General features: G+C 38.4%; 1 protein-coding gene across 5 annotated transcripts in view; it reads left to right on the top strand.

Moving 5' to 3' along the window:
• Positions 1-17,462, top strand: part of MYOM1 (myomesin 1) — an 81,148-nt gene that overhangs the window by 7,043 nt on the left and 56,643 nt on the right. For all 5 annotated transcript variants that reach the window (XM_054058779.1, XM_009568007.2, XM_054058777.1 and 2 more), the window contains exons 3-8: positions 6,131-6,268; positions 10,438-10,648; positions 11,664-11,821; positions 15,685-15,777; positions 16,695-16,783; positions 16,909-16,971. In XM_054058779.1, the coding sequence (XP_053914754.1) occupies positions 6,131-6,268; positions 10,438-10,648; positions 11,664-11,821; positions 15,685-15,777; positions 16,695-16,783; positions 16,909-16,971 (752 nt within the window). The remainder of the gene's footprint in view (positions 1-6,130; positions 6,269-10,437; positions 10,649-11,663; positions 11,822-15,684; positions 15,778-16,694; positions 16,784-16,908; positions 16,972-17,462) is intronic.

Here is a 17,462-nt window from a genome sequence, read left to right as displayed (position 1 = left end):
GCTTCCCCCAAGAAGTGGGCAGAGTCTGTACAGGCGAGGGCTAGCAGCTTTCTCCCAAAATGTCTTGTTGTGGACACCTGTGCTCATTCCTGTGCTGTCCTTGGGAGTGCTGGTATGGGTAGGTTGGCTTCTGTGGGAGAACCTTCTTCCCACGACACCTCTTTATCCTCCATGTGCTTCTTAGAAGCTTCTTGAAGTCAGGTCTGCTAAAGCTTCTAGTAGTACTACAGGCCCATCATTGGGACAGCTGGATTAAATCTGTTTACCTCTCTTTTCGGAAGCTCTGTCATTTGCCTTTGTTCAAACTTTCACTGTTTTTCCATGTGTTATTTTCCTGGCAAGCAGCATCAGATAATCCCATGGTGTCACAGTCTGGTTATTGGCCACCAAATGGGCCCGAGACTTGCTTAGAGGGAAAATACAAGTTATCAGTGTGGCTCAGAAAATTGCTTATATTTTGCAGGTCAGGAGAAATATAGCAAAGACATGACGTACCCCAGGTGAACCAAGCAAACAGAGGAAAGGAGCCTTACTAACTTGGTATTAGTTACACTGCCAGACATTAAGACTGAATGCTGTTCTGAGGAATATTGTAACCAGGATCGGGACAGGGCTGAGTAACTGTCAGATTTTAAGAAATTTAAGAAACATGAGAATACCGTGATCTTGAGATACCTATTGGCACTGCTTATGTGTGGGTTTATTACAGGTAAGCATTGAGAAAGTGACTTCCAAACATCATAGCCAAGCATTGAAATTGTTTTAATGAGATTTGTTATGTGGAAACTATTCCCCTTTAAATTTTTTTTTTGTGGAAGCTGTGTTAGGGAAGAGCGTGATTACTGCTGGTACTATTGCCTGGGCCTGTGACAAATCTGTCAGCAACCTGAAATGCATATAGCCACCAGAGAGCACTTCTTGTCTTTAGAGGCTGGCTTTAAAGAGCTATCTTGTGATCCTTCTTTTTCTCTCTCCTGTACCTGGATTTGTCAATCCGCTCTTTCCTCTTTAGGATGAGTAAATTCAAACATTTAATATTAGGAAAGGAGCGGCTGCTGGAAAGAGAGCCTGGAAAATGCCTTTTGGCTAATTGAGCTCCTCCAGCAGATACAATTGCCACAGCAGTTGTGTATACCACATGCATCCCTCTCTGCTGTTGGAATAAAGTGGGAGAGACACATAACAAAGGTGTGCTAAGGACAAGATACATGATTTTATAGAAGTGTAAATAAGCTTACAGGAGCCTTTTCATGACAGGGTAGATATCTAAGGAATGTAGTATTGTGGTCCACAGGACACATCTTTTTATTTGATGGGCTCTCTGGGGAGGGTGGGAAACCCATTCCTTCAGGCAGAGAAATAAGGGCAGTACCAATATATTGTAGTATATTTATATCAGAAAATTAGACATTGAAACAAAACCTCTGGTTGGGAGTTTCAGAAGCCCTGCATAATGTTGTATTCAGTTTCTCTGTTGGGTTAGAGGGAAAAGGTAAGTGCCTATCTGTTTTTTACATATCCACAGGACAATACCCATGCCTTTAGCATTTACGGTCACCAACTCCCAATTCAGTCACTACTGAGAAACTAAGAAAATGCTGGCCTTGGTATTTTAACAAGAAATGAGGACACTAATCTTGGGTCACCAACCTTGATAAGGCAGTGAAGATACTATCTGACCTGGAAAAAACAGGCATACGCTATCCGAGCATATCAAATGAGGCTGAAAGCTGTTAAAAGGTCATGGTACTGTTCTTCCCTGTGAAACTAGAGAGCACTGATACCCTGCTCCTTCTCCTCCAGGGAGATTCTGTTCCACATATCAGGTAAAAGGTTGGAACATTTTAAAATAAAGGGCAAGATTTTAGAATCTGGTTCAAGAAAGCAGAGGCCTCCTTTGGGCTTCCTAAATAATGATTGTAGGTAGGGTTTGGGTTTTGTGTAGCGCAGGAGGAAATAGTAGTAACAAAAAAGTAAGACAGGGAAATAAACTTCATGATAGAACTAGTGACCTATTTGTTTTCCCATGCAAAGATCTCCATTTGAATATGCATTTCTACTAGTCTGCACATAGTTCTGCCTGAAAGGATTTGAAAAGGAGGAACATTTTTCTACTGCTTAAAATTTATTCATCTCAGCTCTTCATTTATGCAGTGCAATTCTAAAAAAAGTTTTTGGAATTACTTTGGATACTTCTCTGAAAACACCAGCTGGATGCACTAATGTGGTCATGAAGCAACTGCGAGGGAAAGTGAAAATAAAATAGAAAGCATATTTTCTCAGTGTATTAACCCAAGTTATGCTCCTAGCTGAACTACTGGGTGCAGTTCTGATCCTTGCGTCTTAAGTACAATTTGAAACTAGAAAAAGATCAGAGTTGTGCAAGGAGGGTGGTGGGAGGTGTGGAATAACTTCTGCCTAGAGAAGATAAAACACTGGGGCTCTTACCTTGGGAAAGAGACAAATGAGGGCATGTAATGTTAATGTATAAAACAGTGAAAGATGTGCAGGGCATGAACAAGGAACAATTTTTCCCTATTTCTCATGCAGAGAGGCATGTTAACACAAAAGAGATTACAAAGTTTCAGATTAAAAGAGGTTTGAAAGAAAGTGTTGTCCTTATATATAAATAAATTCTAAGTTCACTGCTATAGCCAGGATGCAACCTCTGGATCAGGATGTACCCAGGCATTTGCTTGAAACCAAAAGGATTTATTGGGGGGAAATATTACTCTGCATAAGACTTCTTTTTACATGCTCTTAACCATTGCTGGAAGGAGAAACTGGTCTGAAAGGACCACTGACATTATTCAATGAAGCACTTCTCACTGGGGCCCTGTGTGGTCCAGGTCAAGTTTTTGGAAAAGCAAATGACTGCTGTAAATTGGTGTGAGTGTCATGTTAGCAATCTGAGAATAGCAGGCAATTAGAGGATCCACATACATATGTTTCTCAACTCACAGTTACCATGTGCACTTTTGGTAGCCGAGGGCTTCCTCTTCTGTACCCCTACAAAGTATTGGGACCCAACCCTTGCTCTTAGAAGACAGCACAATGACTCTTGTGGCAGCTGCCCCTGCCAGAGAAAGAAGAGTTGAAAAGGCGTCTAGAAAGGTGCTTTTCTGGTCCTGAGCACACACACACACAAGGGTCAAGCAAATGTTGCAGTAGAATTAAAGATTCAAGAGAAGTAGTCCAGAAAACAGTCAAGAGGCTGCAGTGAAAGGTGCCTTAATCAAGAGACATTCAGTTTAGAAAGCTCAAAAGAAAGTGGGAATCAGCTGTGCGTGTACAGCATTTTTATCCTTGTCATCATACCTCAATAAAAGTCCCAGTTCCATCCCTATTTCTCAGGCTCTGTTGAGATGGAGATCTCTGGAGAGATCTGAAGGATTCGGGAGATATTTTCATAAAGCCAGCTGTGGAAGGCAGAAAAAATGAAGGTGAGATGTTCAACTTCAAACACTTGGAGTGTTTGATGAAAAAAACCCAAACATCAAACATACAGAACCTGTAGCAAATTATTCTTTCATTTTCAAATAATTTTAGAGAGTTATAAGTGAAAGATAGGAAAAAAAAGATGTAGGAACAGCATCAACAAAAGGCCTAGGAGAGAGTGATGTGAATTGCCATGTGCACTCCCTTGTTAATTCCCTACATGAGTGTGCAATCTGGACATTAACTGAAAACTAAACTGACATGACAGCCAAACTCTGTTTTAGGAAAAAAGTGCAAGTCTGGATTTAACAGCACCTGAGCTGAAATTTTCACCATATTTCATCTATTTTTATGAAAATAGAAACTTATTGACTTTTAAACTGCAGTTCAAACAATACTGTGGTTCTTCAGTCTAGAAACAACCAAGAATCAAGTGGCCTACTGAAGAGCTCACCTTAATGCCCCTTGGAAATCCGATGTCAGTTAGAGTCCAAATTCCAGGTTTGTCCTTCTTTAAATTAGCACAGGAATCAAGGTCATTTGCTAAGTAAAGAACTGCAGCTCCTTCCGGGTCATAGTTAATTTCTGAAAAATATTTCAAATACTTTGGCCTTTATGTTTCTCAACATCTATTTGACAATGAGTTATCCCAATACATTTGTGGTTGATTGTATTGACTGCACCTCATTGTTGTTGAGCCCAGGAACAAGGCCATCGCGTACCCTGTTTTACTCCATCTCTTCCTTCTTGTTTTACTGGGCTGTTTTCAAGTGTTTTCTAATGGGATTTCTGTCCCTAAAGTTGGATCTGCCTCCCTTGAATTCCCTGCCTGCAGCTCTGGGCAGCACCTGGCATTAGACACTGGAGCAGAGAGCATCTCTCTCCTGTAAACTCGATCTGTGCCTTGGCTGACCCAGTGGTGCTTGCCATAGTAAACACTCAAACCCAGTCCTGTGGTGTGTGCCAGAGCCCCTTTCTGGTTGTGCTTTTGTTTGCATGGCAATCAGGATACAGATGGAGGAGGAAGGAAAGAGAACTGTATGAGTTAGTTCTTATCCCCTGTACCAAGCATTTCTTGACTGTGGTGCTGTAGACATGGTGGTGGTGGCTACAAAGTGGACACCTAGTGAGCACAGAGGAGAGGGCTGCCTCTCTGTGGTACTGGGGTAACTGGATACAGTTGAGTCTGTATCCAGATGATATTGATGTACTGATGAGGTGGGGACTAAGCAGAAAGGAGGGGAAATTCTTACTGACAGTACTTGGAGTTGTAGGGCAAAGAGATGAGGACTGGAAAGCAGTTGTAGGAGGGGATGTGAAGCTCAGGCAAGGAACTAGATGGAGGAGGGGAAGGCGTGAGAGGAAAACATCCACTAAGAAAGCTAGAAACTGGGAGACTGATCTAACAGGCAGTCGGTAGAAAGAGAACTCAGTATGCGCAAAAGTACAGACATAAAGAAACAGAGGAAGAAAAGAATGAAATTGAACCTGCATGATTCTACACACAGTCCACTTTGATAAATTATTAACACATATTTTCAAAACTAAGCACTCCTGTGACTTGTGTTGGTGGCATCTCCAGAGCTTGGTACTTTTATAGGGCTGCAGCCTAAGGAAAACATTAGCTTATGCGTGTGTCTGTCATCTTAACATTACACATCTCAGGGGCCCAGCGCTAGCATGAGTTTTGATTGTATGTGTACAGCATGCTGTGTAGAGACACCGGAATAAGCTGCCCAGGGTATGGGAAGCAACTTAGCCTCGTTAGTGGTACCTGTCTGTGCTAATGAGTCTTGCTGAGTAAACACGTGCCTTAATTCTGCTCCTGTGTCTGTGCACATAAGCAGTAAGCTTATGCAGTGTAGACAAAGAAGCAGACTTACGTGATTTCCCTTGGCGATGTGGCGACAGAGATGAATAGACACTTCAGAATTTTATAAAAGGCTGACAGCTAATTAGGGTGTTCCAGCTGTAAGACATAGATCTCAAGAGTTAGAGATGCTATGTTGCTTTCAGAAAGGGGGGGAGGGGGGGAGAGATATTTGGAGCTTTGTTAAAGCAGTTTGGAACTTTGTTAAAAGCTCAAAGTGACTGCCTCAAATATGTTGTGTATCTGTGCTGTGTTAAATGGCATTACTTCACACAGATTTCTGCTTTCAGTGGCTTGCGGTAGTATAGGAGAGCAGTGGGAATGGCAACACAGCTTCCAGAGCAATATGCTCCCCTGCAGTTTCCATAGAGAATTAAAGGCTTTACTACTTTGAATATATTTGCACACCAGCATTTTGGTTGGGGACCAGACAATTTCAGTGAATTTTGGAAAAGCAGCGTTTGTGAATTCAGATACGATCTTCAGAATTACTCAGTTGTCTCAGTGACTTCAGGATTTACCAAACCTGGGTGTGCAAAATTTACAAGTCCCAGACCAAGAAGCCATTAAGTGTGCATTGCTCATTCTCTCTGTATTTTTATTTAATATAAAGGATTATCAGTGTTACATTTATAATGATAAGTTTGTTCAAAGTGCATATATTTATATGTTTAAGAACTCTGAAGCCAAGGCTATTAAAATTATATTTTCTAGCTTATCAAACAACACAGAGGGAAAAAAATGTAGCATTTTAATGCTATTTTGGAGTGTTTCTGAACGACCTTTTTTTCCCCGAATTTAACAATATTATTTAAATTTCAGACTGAAAGATGCCAATTTAATGATTGAAGATCAATCCTATAAAATGAGTCCCAAAGCAAAGAGAGCAAAACAGAATTTGATATCCGAGGACAAAGAGAATGAAGCCATGGACTACTCAGTGCCCATTTTCACAGGACGGTATGTTCATTTTCCCTCTTATTTAGTATCTTATTTCTGACATTTTATTAACAAATTATGAAACAACAAATTCATTAGGTCTTTTTACACTCCTGGATCTCAAGGTGATTTTTTGCTCTTCATATAAGTGATAAAAAGGCAAAGATAAGTCAACTAACCAGCAGAAAATCAGACACTGAGCATCCAGAGCCAGAACAAATGAACCTGGGTGTCTGGACTTTGTTTTGAACACATCACCAGAGCCACTTTCTATGAAATTAGGGTATAATTATAATCCTGCTTACTGGGAATTGGACAAGCATGTCATCCAAATTATTTAGCTTGTTCTTTTGATTTGAAGACTTGTTCTGTAATTCAATGTCTCATACCAAGCATTAAACATAGAAACAATAAAACAATGTGCTAATATTTTGTCCTGGCACATGGAAGGAAGCCAAATACTTTCTCAAATCATCATAATGATTCATATTGATCTCACATGTTGGTGATATTTATTGCATGGTTACTACTGATGTAATACACCTTACTGCAGCAATGTCCTCAGTAAAGCTGAATGTGAACTTTAAGTGGAAGCCAGAATCAACATGAGCAAGGAGGCTCCCATGCCCTTTTTGGGACATGGCATACTGATTTTATTAGGAATCTCTGACAGTTTGAGCACAGTCACTTGTTCAGATTAATACATACTGAGGTGTGCTGTGGAAAACTGATTCCTTATTGGAGGCCAGGAGAAAAATTTCTTGCCCACCTCCTGTTGAACAGAAACCTTCCTTCAACTTACCAGCACAGCATTTTTTATGGGACAATTCCAAGTTGTTTCTGGGAGCCAGTGCTTTTCTGTCTACTACTTAATCAACACCCTATCGCTTCTGCTTTCTGTCCAGATTTGTGCTTTCATGTGAAACTGAGTTCCATTTTGTTGGTGGAAGAAGTGATTGCTTTGGCCTTTTGAGCGTTTGTGGTGATTTTGTGATGGGGCCAGCAGTTTTGGTTTTTATTAATTCCCTCCCACCAACATGGAATAATTTTTTTCCCTCCCCTTGTACATTTCTGTGTCAGATTCACCACTCTTTGATCCAACCAACACTCAGAAGCCCACACTGTTGCCTTTTTAAACCACTTCTTTTGAGTTTCAGCTATATGTTCTGCAACAGAAATACATAAATATGAATCATGCAAAACATGGGTAATGTATTCTCAAGGCTTCATACTATTTTTGCACGTCATCAAGTGTTTCTTCTTACATAGCAATATATTTGCAAGTCACTGTCATTGGTCTCCCATGCTCTCAAGTACAAATATCCTTACTTTTTATTGTGTCCTGAGCCTGTAAAAGTAAAATTTATACTGTTGGTCCACAGTTGAAAATCATGACAGATGGTTAGTGCTCCCAGAGGATGATTGCTTTTTTCACACGCTCCTGTGATCTTAACAAAACATTTTAACATCTTAACAAATCTTAATATTTTTTTTACTTTACTTTTTTTGATAAAATGAATACAGTAATATATGACTCAGTGTAATGGTGTATAGATTAATCTATTTATGTCTGTGCAATACTTAGGGGTTCTACCTTAAATGATACTGTCAGATTCTTACATCATTTTTACTATTCTTCTTCTTCTCACTGTTGTTGATATCGATCTTACTTTTTGCACATGACAACTCAGGAAGTTGTGTGTCCTTTTGTGCCACTAAAATGACCCAAAAATACTTTTTTTTTATATTTAAAATTACTAAAAAAGGCATACGATGATTGTCACGGTACCCAACTCAACATAGCATGAAATGGTTGGAGCATCTGTTTTAGACTCTTTTTCTATTGGCATCATGTTGATGACCACATGCCAAGACTGCGGAAGTTGCATGCCACATTCCTGTCAGATATTTATTTTTGTTTGAAAGATAACAGCTGAAGCTCATTGAATCATGTGCATGTTCTATGTCATTCCCAAATTCCCCTGTGAAATTGATGTGTTGTTTCCCATGGGCAGATAGCTTTTACAAGGAACAGTTATTTATAAAGGTCAGCTCTCTATGGGTTCATCGGAACTGTTGCCCTTGCTGCTGGATGACCTTCAGCACTGCATCACCATTTCCATGATTTGGTTGTACTTCCGAGCCCTGAAGTTCTGCTGTGGAAATCTCCCTTGCTCAGATCATTCACTTCATAATTGTTGTTCATAAACACCTAGCCCAATCCTTGCAAGATAAAATTAAGGACATCCATCAGCATTCCAGATAATAAAACGCCTGGAGCTTGATTTAATGTCATAGGTACTAAACCTATGGTATGTGGTGTGTGGAATTATTTGCAGCCACTAATAAGCCTATGCCAAAGGACCACATATGACAGGTACCCTTTAAATAATATTTTGTATTTGCCATTTGGTGTTAGACACCCTTGTTTCTGTTTGAAAAGTGTTTTCTACTGGATCCCCTGAGACTTGACTGTAGATTCATTTATTAAATGGTAATGTGTGCTGTTTCTGATGCATTCATCATTTCAGGGAACATGGTTCTCTTTGATCTGGAAAGATTATAACAGGAAGAAATGGTTAGCAAATCTAAATATTTAATATTGTTGATCAAAAGCATCTGGGGACCACTAATGCAGATGAGTAGGCTGAGTACCATGTTAGTTTGAGGATATTCATCAGCTCCCAGAAGATACTCTATGCCTTGAGGAGTGGGTCCACATTGTGAAGTTGCTGAGATTTTAACTGCTGTAATTAAGGAGGAAATAATGTCACCTTGCCTTTGAGGAAAAATGCCACTGATTCATTTAAACTGAACGTAGACAGCTACATTCATATGAATTAAACAGAGTTTTCAAAATTGCCTTTAGAAAGCTCTGCCATATCTCCACAGCTTCAGATGATGTTTCTAGAGGGAGATGATGTGGCTAAGTGAAGGGAATCAGTTATCTCACTGATACGTTTAAGGATCATCCTGTTAAAGCAACCTGAAATACAGAAAGTTCAAGGCAGAGTTTGAACATGAGGATGGACAAAGCTTGATGTCATTAACTAAGTTTTTTTAGTCTTTTGAGCAATTTTTATGTGTAATTAAGTTTACAGCACTTTCCACTGCTTGGCTGTCTTGCATCTCACTGAACTGAGTTCATAGCCCAAAGATAAGGGGCTGGACAGTTAATTATGGGCTTGAATCCAAATTTTCTTGAGTGATGAGTTGTGCTATCAAATGCATACTATTAGCAATCTTAAAGAAAATAGAAAAAAAATTCATTCTTCCTAACCTTTTTGCTTTGTAGCAGTAGTAAGCATGTTATGATAAAATAGCAAGGCTGTGCTTGAATGCTTTCTGGAAATAGACAGAGGCTACTTTCTCTATAGTGCTGCATGATCACACTTAATGAGAACTTAAATAGACCTTCTTTTCATTGTGCCATTTAATGTTACTCTGAAGTAATTAAACTCAGCATAAGGATATTAATCCTTCTCTTTATGCCAAGGAATTCGCATTATATATGCACTACTGTAACATCTATGATGTCCCAACAGTGCCAAAAAATATGTCTGTAATGATACTTCCAAATGTGCATATGGAAACAGGATTTGACCTATCGAGAATAATCATTCTTTGCATCTCACCCCTGTAGAAAGCGAGAAGAGGATGCTTCAAGAAAATCCTTAATCATCTTCTTGCAAACATTTGGAAGAACAGTCACCTTATATGCATTACAGGATTTTCTATGAATAAAGCAAAGTTTTTGTGATATACAGTAATGTGGGTTATTGTATAAATCACAAATGAGGACACTGTTAAGCAGCTACTGTTATCTCCTGCCCCTTTGGTAGTGTTGCTATGAATGCCGCAGTCCTAAGTCAATAACCGAAGATCTGTGGGCATGCCTTACAGTAATTTTATACTGATGGAGATATGAAACCACGGCAGGATAATGGTTAAACTGAAAATGTGTATGCCATGGTTATACAGAGAGGCACTGAAAACAGTCATGACTTCAGACAGTGAAACAGTCATTCTGCAGTACCCTTCCATGTTTCTGCTTTGAATACTTATGAGACTGTAACAGCAGAAATACGTTCTGAAAGTGTTACCCATTGCAGTTGACTAATTAGAAAGTGTGAATGAAATATACCCTTAGCATTTTCCAATGGTATTCTGCTTTTTAAAAATCCTTTCAGAGAAACGAGTATCAGTGGGATCACAGACACAGAAGAAGAAAGAATTAAAGAAAGTGCTGCATACGTTGCCAAGAGGAACCTTTTTGCCACAGGTGAAGGAGTTAGTGTCAGCAAAGTGGCCAAGTCAACTTCTGAAGAGGCACACCATGAAAAAAAATCAAGGAAAGTAGCAATCCGGGAGTCTGCTGAGCGTGTGGCCCTGAAGAAAACGGTAAAAGAGTAGAAATGAACACCTAGGCTGCAAACAGCATAGGTGGTTTTTGTTTGGTGTTTGTAACATGCCTTGTACAACAGGGCCTTGATTTACACTATGGGCAATAACAATGGAATTAAGGTAGTAAAAAAACAAAGTATTTTCAATGGAAGTCTTCTCAGTAACTGAAAGTCCTGTTATCTTGGTGTCAGGTGGGTAAGAAAAGTGATTCCGTGCCTGAGGTTGTTGGGCACTGGAATAGGCTGCCCAGGGAGGTGGTTGAGTCACCTTCCCTGGAGGTGTTTAAGGGATGAGTGGATGAGGTGCTGAGGGGCATGGTTTAGGGAGTGTTAGGAATGGTTGGACTCAACGACCCAGTGGGTCTCTTCCAACCTAGTGATTCTATGATTCTATGATTCTATGATTCTATGATTCTATGAGGTAGTCACCAGGGACTCTTCTGTTGTGCTTATGGTTATTCCCTGTTTTTAATACAGTAATTCTCCATATATGTGAAAGAGAACAAAATAAATGCTTTCATTTGCAGAAAAGAAGATTTATACTATATTAGGATTCTTTTCTAGCTCTGCAGATAGCCAAGCAGTTGAAACAGTTACCCTGTGGGCACAAAAAGATCCCATCAACAGGAAAGGACTGAGAGCAGCTCTGTTAGATATGGTATAGACACACATAGTTTTACATTAGAGCAAGGTACAGAAGACATCTGAGTTTCAGACTTATTCCATCTTTCACTGTCTATTAAAAAAAATTAAATGTGGAAAATTATTTTACTTAGAATAGCTTTAAGGGAAAAAAATTTAGTAAAATTAAATATAACTATTTTGGAAGGAAAGCTTCTTGAAGATGAAAACTTGGTTTTCTGTGTCCAGGTGAGATAAATGTATTAAACATGTCTATCTGGATTTTTAAATAAAAACTGCATGTTTTTTACTGCTCTTAGGAAAAAAAAAATGCTTTTTGCATCTTAGTAGTTTGCACTGCTGCCATTTATAGTTGAATGTTTTTTTTCCAGCTAGAGGAGACTCAGGCATTCCACAAGAAGTTGAATCAAGACAAACTTTTACATCCTCCTGAGTTTGTTATTGAGCCTCGTTCTCACACTGTATGGGAAAAGCAAAATGTCAAATTTCATTGCTCAGTGGCTGGCTGGCCAGCACCCCGTGTTACGTGGTAAGTTTACATCTCTATCACTGAAAGTCATCACATAACCTGATGTCATCTCAGTGAATGGGATATTTTTTAAGGAAAGATACAAGTTCAAATGAAAAAAAATCAAGTACAGAGGTCTGTCAAACCCTTTTCAGGTTACCTTGTATAAAAAGAAAGTGAAATATTAAAAGGCAAAATAATACTTTGTGTAACAACAATATGAATACGTTGATTATTTTTCTTCATAGAGTAGAGACATCCTATTATTCCTTTTGTTTTCTGACGAAGAAAAAATAGCAGTTTAATTTATTGTCAGTAGTATTTTTAAAATAGTGATTTCCAAACACTTTTGTTTAGTCTACAACTGTCGTTAATGTCCCTGGAGCATTAAAGCGTGCTTTGGTTAAGAACTAGCTGCTTGGCTGCTGAGCAGTTATGGTTCTGAATCTCCGTGAAATTTCACGATGCAAAGTCTTCATAGGAGACACATCACAGTTATTTGAAGTCAAAGACTGTAGATAGATCCAGGACCATCCAAATCTTCTAAAAGCTTTCTATATGCTTGAATGGTCTTTGGATGAAATCTTTACTGTAAGAACTCCAAAATATACTCTTAGTCATAGCTGAAGGTCTAATTTGACTCTTGGGTTAAAATTTACCCTGACTGGAACTGGATCTAGCTTAGTTAACAGTGACTTGTGAATCTCTACTGTCTCACCATCTACTGAGCTGATCCTTCTTATCCATTTCATGCAACACAGTTAAGTGTACATCAAGTTGTGAAGAAAATAGTTAATAACTTTTTTTCCAAGCAAAATGAGATTTGATGCTCATTACTTAATTTGGAAGATTCTTCTAGAATGTGTATTTTTAATGTGTGAATATGTTTAAAAAATGAACAAAGAATAAGCCTGTGCTCAGCATTAAGTCTTAATTAGGAGTAAGTCCTATGGAGATTCTATTTGTGGACACAACAGAAAACATCTACCATATCATGTTATTAAGTAATGCTCATATTTTGTAATTTACTACTGGAATTTCTTAATGGACTCTGTGTTTATTTAGATCTTGAAAACCTTAATATCAAAGCTTGATAAGAAGTCCTACTAAGAGGTACATTAGTATGCCAGGGCTGATGTCCATGAAATCACTTTGTCTCTCTCCTTACACAATGACAACCGGTAGTTAGGCTCTGCATGGACACATTTTTCCTATCATGTAAGAGCTGTGAGTGACCTGTTTTAACATTCCTTCTCCAGAGGATTCCAGACAAACCCTTTAGGTCTGTTCTCAGCTGGACATAAAGAATATAATCCAGCTCTGTAAACTGAATCCTAACCAAGAACACAAGAGCTGGGCCATTTTAATTTCCGTTGAGATTCACCTTATCCTGAAAACCTGACATGGTTAAACCAAGAGTTCAGCTGTCTGCCTCTGCTCTCACTGTGAACCAGCCTTTCATCTAAGTGCTAAATATGGATGGTGGAAATTAATACACCATTTTATCATACAGCTGAATTCCAAAGGGATTTCTGTTTACCAAAGGCTACTAATGGAAAAAAAAGAGTTCACAGCAATTTCAGCAGGTGTCTTTGCTTTGAGATACAGAGCAATGCTAACCCGAATCCATCAGCTTTCATTCGGCATTTCTAATGAAATGCCAGTTCAAACAGTCATTCTTTGTATAAGCAATGGAAACCTTTTCCTGCTAGGCGTGATAAACCATAAAGCTTTGTGAACTTTGTCTAAAGAAAACCTTACTGTGTGATGCAGCTGTTCTAATTCACTTGAAAAAAAAGCATATGGAAAACCCAGGACATTTGAAACCAGTAGCAGAAAGCATAAACTGTCAGTGCATAATGACAGTTGGAGGTAGTGGTCCAACATTAGCTAATGACTTGGCTCTTCTGGAATTTGTATTTCCAAAAATAACAAGTGGTCCTTGTAACATATGTGCCCTATTCTTTCCATGGACTAATATAAATATGCAAAAATGGAATCAATTATTTTTTTACTAACTTAGTAATGAAGAAAAAAGAAGTGAAAGTCTTCTTGCTGCTGGCATGACTCTGTTAAAGCTTATTCTGCACAGCACCACATGCTACCAAATGTCCTTGCTGCCAACGGGATCCAAAGACTGTTGAGCCCTTTGGCGAAAAGTTAAAGAAATTATGGAGTCAAGTCCTGTTTGACAGGATTTCATATTCCCTGGAAAATATTATGAACTGATGGCTTTATTCTATTTTCTAAATTACTTTACACACTACGTGGAATATAAAGATGCCCAGGTGTTCCCAGGCAGACAAGGCTGGGGATCATCATTGCACAGATGAAATGAAGATTGATGGTGAATAGATTACTCTTGCCGGACCCATGTATTATTCCTTGCTGTAAGACAGGTTAATGCAGTAGAAGTTTTGTAATTACGTCAAGCATCTCTGCAATTATTTGAAGTTCAGAATAGAGAGTATTACCCTACATCGAGTCCCTTTCATAGGCATGTTTCTGAGAGAAAGATCGGTATGAAAAGGGTTAGAGTTTATGATCCTCGCTCACTTTGAGACTTGTAAAAATCCCAGTGTGCTACTGTGCCCGGGGAAATATTCTTTGTTCTGCAGACCCTAAAGTGCTGAAAGACAATTTTCAGATTTATTGTGGCTATTGCTTCATCTTGAGACGTGTTTAACTAATATTGGTTTTGGTAAAAATAAAATTGCTTATTACTGACTTGTTTGGTTTAGTGGAGCAAGTCAGTGACACCAGACCAATTCCCTTTCCTGACTGAGACCCAGGAGTTTTAATATTTCAGATCTGAAATTAAGAAGAAAAGCTCTTTGGCTGGATATATGTTATGACTTGAGAAGAGAAGGGTTTATTTAAGCTACATCAAAGTAAGAAATGAAGATACTTCTATGCAGGATCGTTTCTATTTCCACTTCCCGTATATGTATACTTTATGGAGCACAGGGAAAGCTGTGTTAAAGGACACTGTCTTAGGAAACTTACTATCTTCAGAGACCTCAAATCATTCCCAAGTGTACTGGGAGCAAATCAGTGTGTAGTTTTATTAGACTTCTAGCACGTTTGTTCCATATTCCTAGACCTTACTTTAAGACAGGATTCACCCAAACATTTGCCTTGAACCACTGAACTCTTCCTCTATAAGTCTCAAGCTGTTTATATAAATTCTGAAATTAGCCATGCCAGGTCACTACTTGTTCATTCCTTCAAGTTACTTACTGGGAATTTTAATGGTAAACTTTTCCTACCTGAAGATATGCCTGTACTAGAAAACACTGATAGTGTCTACCTGTAAAGGCAGAGAAGGTTTTGCCAGATACCTTGCTGTACTGCACTTGACCAGAAAGACAATTTTTCTTTACCTGTCTAGCCCTGTCAGGGCTTCTGTTAACTTAGCTATGCAAGTAAAAAAAAAAGTTAACTTTCTACTTGCCATTTTTGTAAATATGCAGGTTTTAAAAGTAGATCAAATAGGCAAAGCAAACAAAATGTTTATTATACCCAGTAGGTAAGGACGCAACATGATTTTCGTTGTTTGCAATTCACAATTGTGACTCCTCCATGCCTTTACAAGTAGTAACACAAAGTTTGTGGCGATATAAACTGATTCTCATTCCATTCAAGACTATTTTCTCCTTTTAATTAGAATATAAAATTCACCTGGGGCAGGCCAAAGAGGAAGGGAGAGGGGTTAAGCTTCGAAAAGTATGTAATGTCTTCCCAGGAGATTAGACTGAAGTTTATCTGGGAGAAACAGGCAGAAACTGATGCTCTATTTCAGACATCAAGGCTCTATTGACCTTTTGAAATATATAATTATACACTTCCATTTGTGATGTACTGTTTCTTTGTTTTTTCCATAGGTACAAAAACAATGTGCCCATCGATGTACAGGCTCACCCTGACAAATACATCATTGAAAGTCGATATGGGTTGCACTCACTGGAGATTAGCGAGTAAGGAAATAGTAGATAACAAATAGCTTAAGCTGAAGTGTTGCTATAGATTGAGACGTGTAAAATGTGGACTTGTCTCTTGGGAATGTAAGAGATATCACGTTTGTAGAGCTGAGGTGAATGCTTCCAATCAAATGTTGAAACGGTTCTGGTTTTCCTCAGTAGAGCACATGCAATTTACCTAAGTGAGTAATGTAGCTGAAATATTGGGACATGCGATTTATACTTTTTCCATTTGTTTGTTGCATCAGTACAGCTAAACATGAGAAAAATCTAGTTAAGGGTAAAATACGTGTGTTAACTTTTTTTCCAATACAGCAAATTCCTGATTCTTACTGGAAAGGGGAACAGAATGGAGATAGCCTCACTTGTACATAAGAATGATCTTTAACGGTATTCATCCTCCAAATGGGAAATTTTTGCATTAAAATCAGCAGTCACTTTGCATTAAAAAACATTGCAAATGTGAGACTTAATAATCTAATTTGACAATCAGCAGTAATCTAGATTAAACAATTGAGATCCTAGTAGGTGCCCTGTGAAAATGTTTTACGATATCTACTATTTCTACAGCTTCCACGTTAGGCAACTCTCCACAGGAGGAAGTAAATTAGAGGTAACTTAGAGACAACTTAGACAAATATTTTCAATAGTTTTTTTCCTCCTTCTCCTGTAGTCTCAATTTCAAATCTGAAAGTGATATTTGAAAAGAGGTATTTATTTCAAACTTGGAATTTTTAACATCAAGAGAAACTTAATGGCTATGATCAGTCCAGTGACCAGTGTGTCTGTCTCCCAAGCTTTTACTTCTTTATAAATTTTACTCAGAGTTCTGAGAATTTCTTTCACCTAAAACACAGGAGAAGCTACACCAAAGAGCATATGGGTATCTTGCCTAATAATTTCTATAATTTTAGATGTGATTTTGACGACATTGCTCAGTATCGGGCTTCTGCTATGAATGTTAAAGGAGAAATTTCAGCTTATGCTTCCCTTGTGGTAAAGAGTAAGTTTGCAAAATATTTCTTTCAGATTTTTTTTATGAGATTCACATTACCAATTTTGGTTTTGTGGCTTGGAGAGTCTTTACCTCTTGGTGATAGTGACTGGAGTTGTTCTTTTTCTGTCTAGGGTACAAAGGAGAAATCGATGCAAGTCTTCTGTATGCTGGAACTGTTTGCATGCCTCTGGGCTGTAAGTTGCAATATATGTTTATTTTGATAGCCATTTACAGTTGTGACATCATGACAAATGACTAGGCAGAATATTTTGTAACATTATTCAAAAACAAGCAGGTGTGATTTACAAAGGTACTGAGGTCTACAAATTCTGTTGGTGTTATGCTCACTTATAGGGGAAAATGGCATTTGCTTCTAGGTCTGTGGCTCTTTGCTTATACAAGAAATAACTGTTTTATATTGCATTTTGTCATGGAATAAAATCTGTCAAAGAGAGAGACACTTCATCTTTTGCAATATGTAAAACATGACCTGGAAAAAGAGCTCCGGGGTGCATGTTTATAAGTAGAGTACTTGACTAAAATCATTCTTGTCTGCTGCTATGCAATTCCATGTGTTGCAAAAATGCATAGAAAAGATTAAATAGCCAGAACCCAATTTGAATATTTTGGATATATCATGGTAAAAACTGTAGTTTGTTTTACCTGAGAACCTCACATTTTGAAA

This window comes from Cuculus canorus, chromosome 2, assembly GCF_017976375.1.
Source record: "Cuculus canorus isolate bCucCan1 chromosome 2, bCucCan1.pri, whole genome shotgun sequence".
NCBI classification, from domain to species: Eukaryota; Metazoa; Chordata; class Aves; order Cuculiformes; family Cuculidae; genus Cuculus; species Cuculus canorus.
The sequence above is the reverse complement of the archived record's forward strand: the minus strand, read 5'-3'. Positions and strand labels throughout refer to the sequence as shown.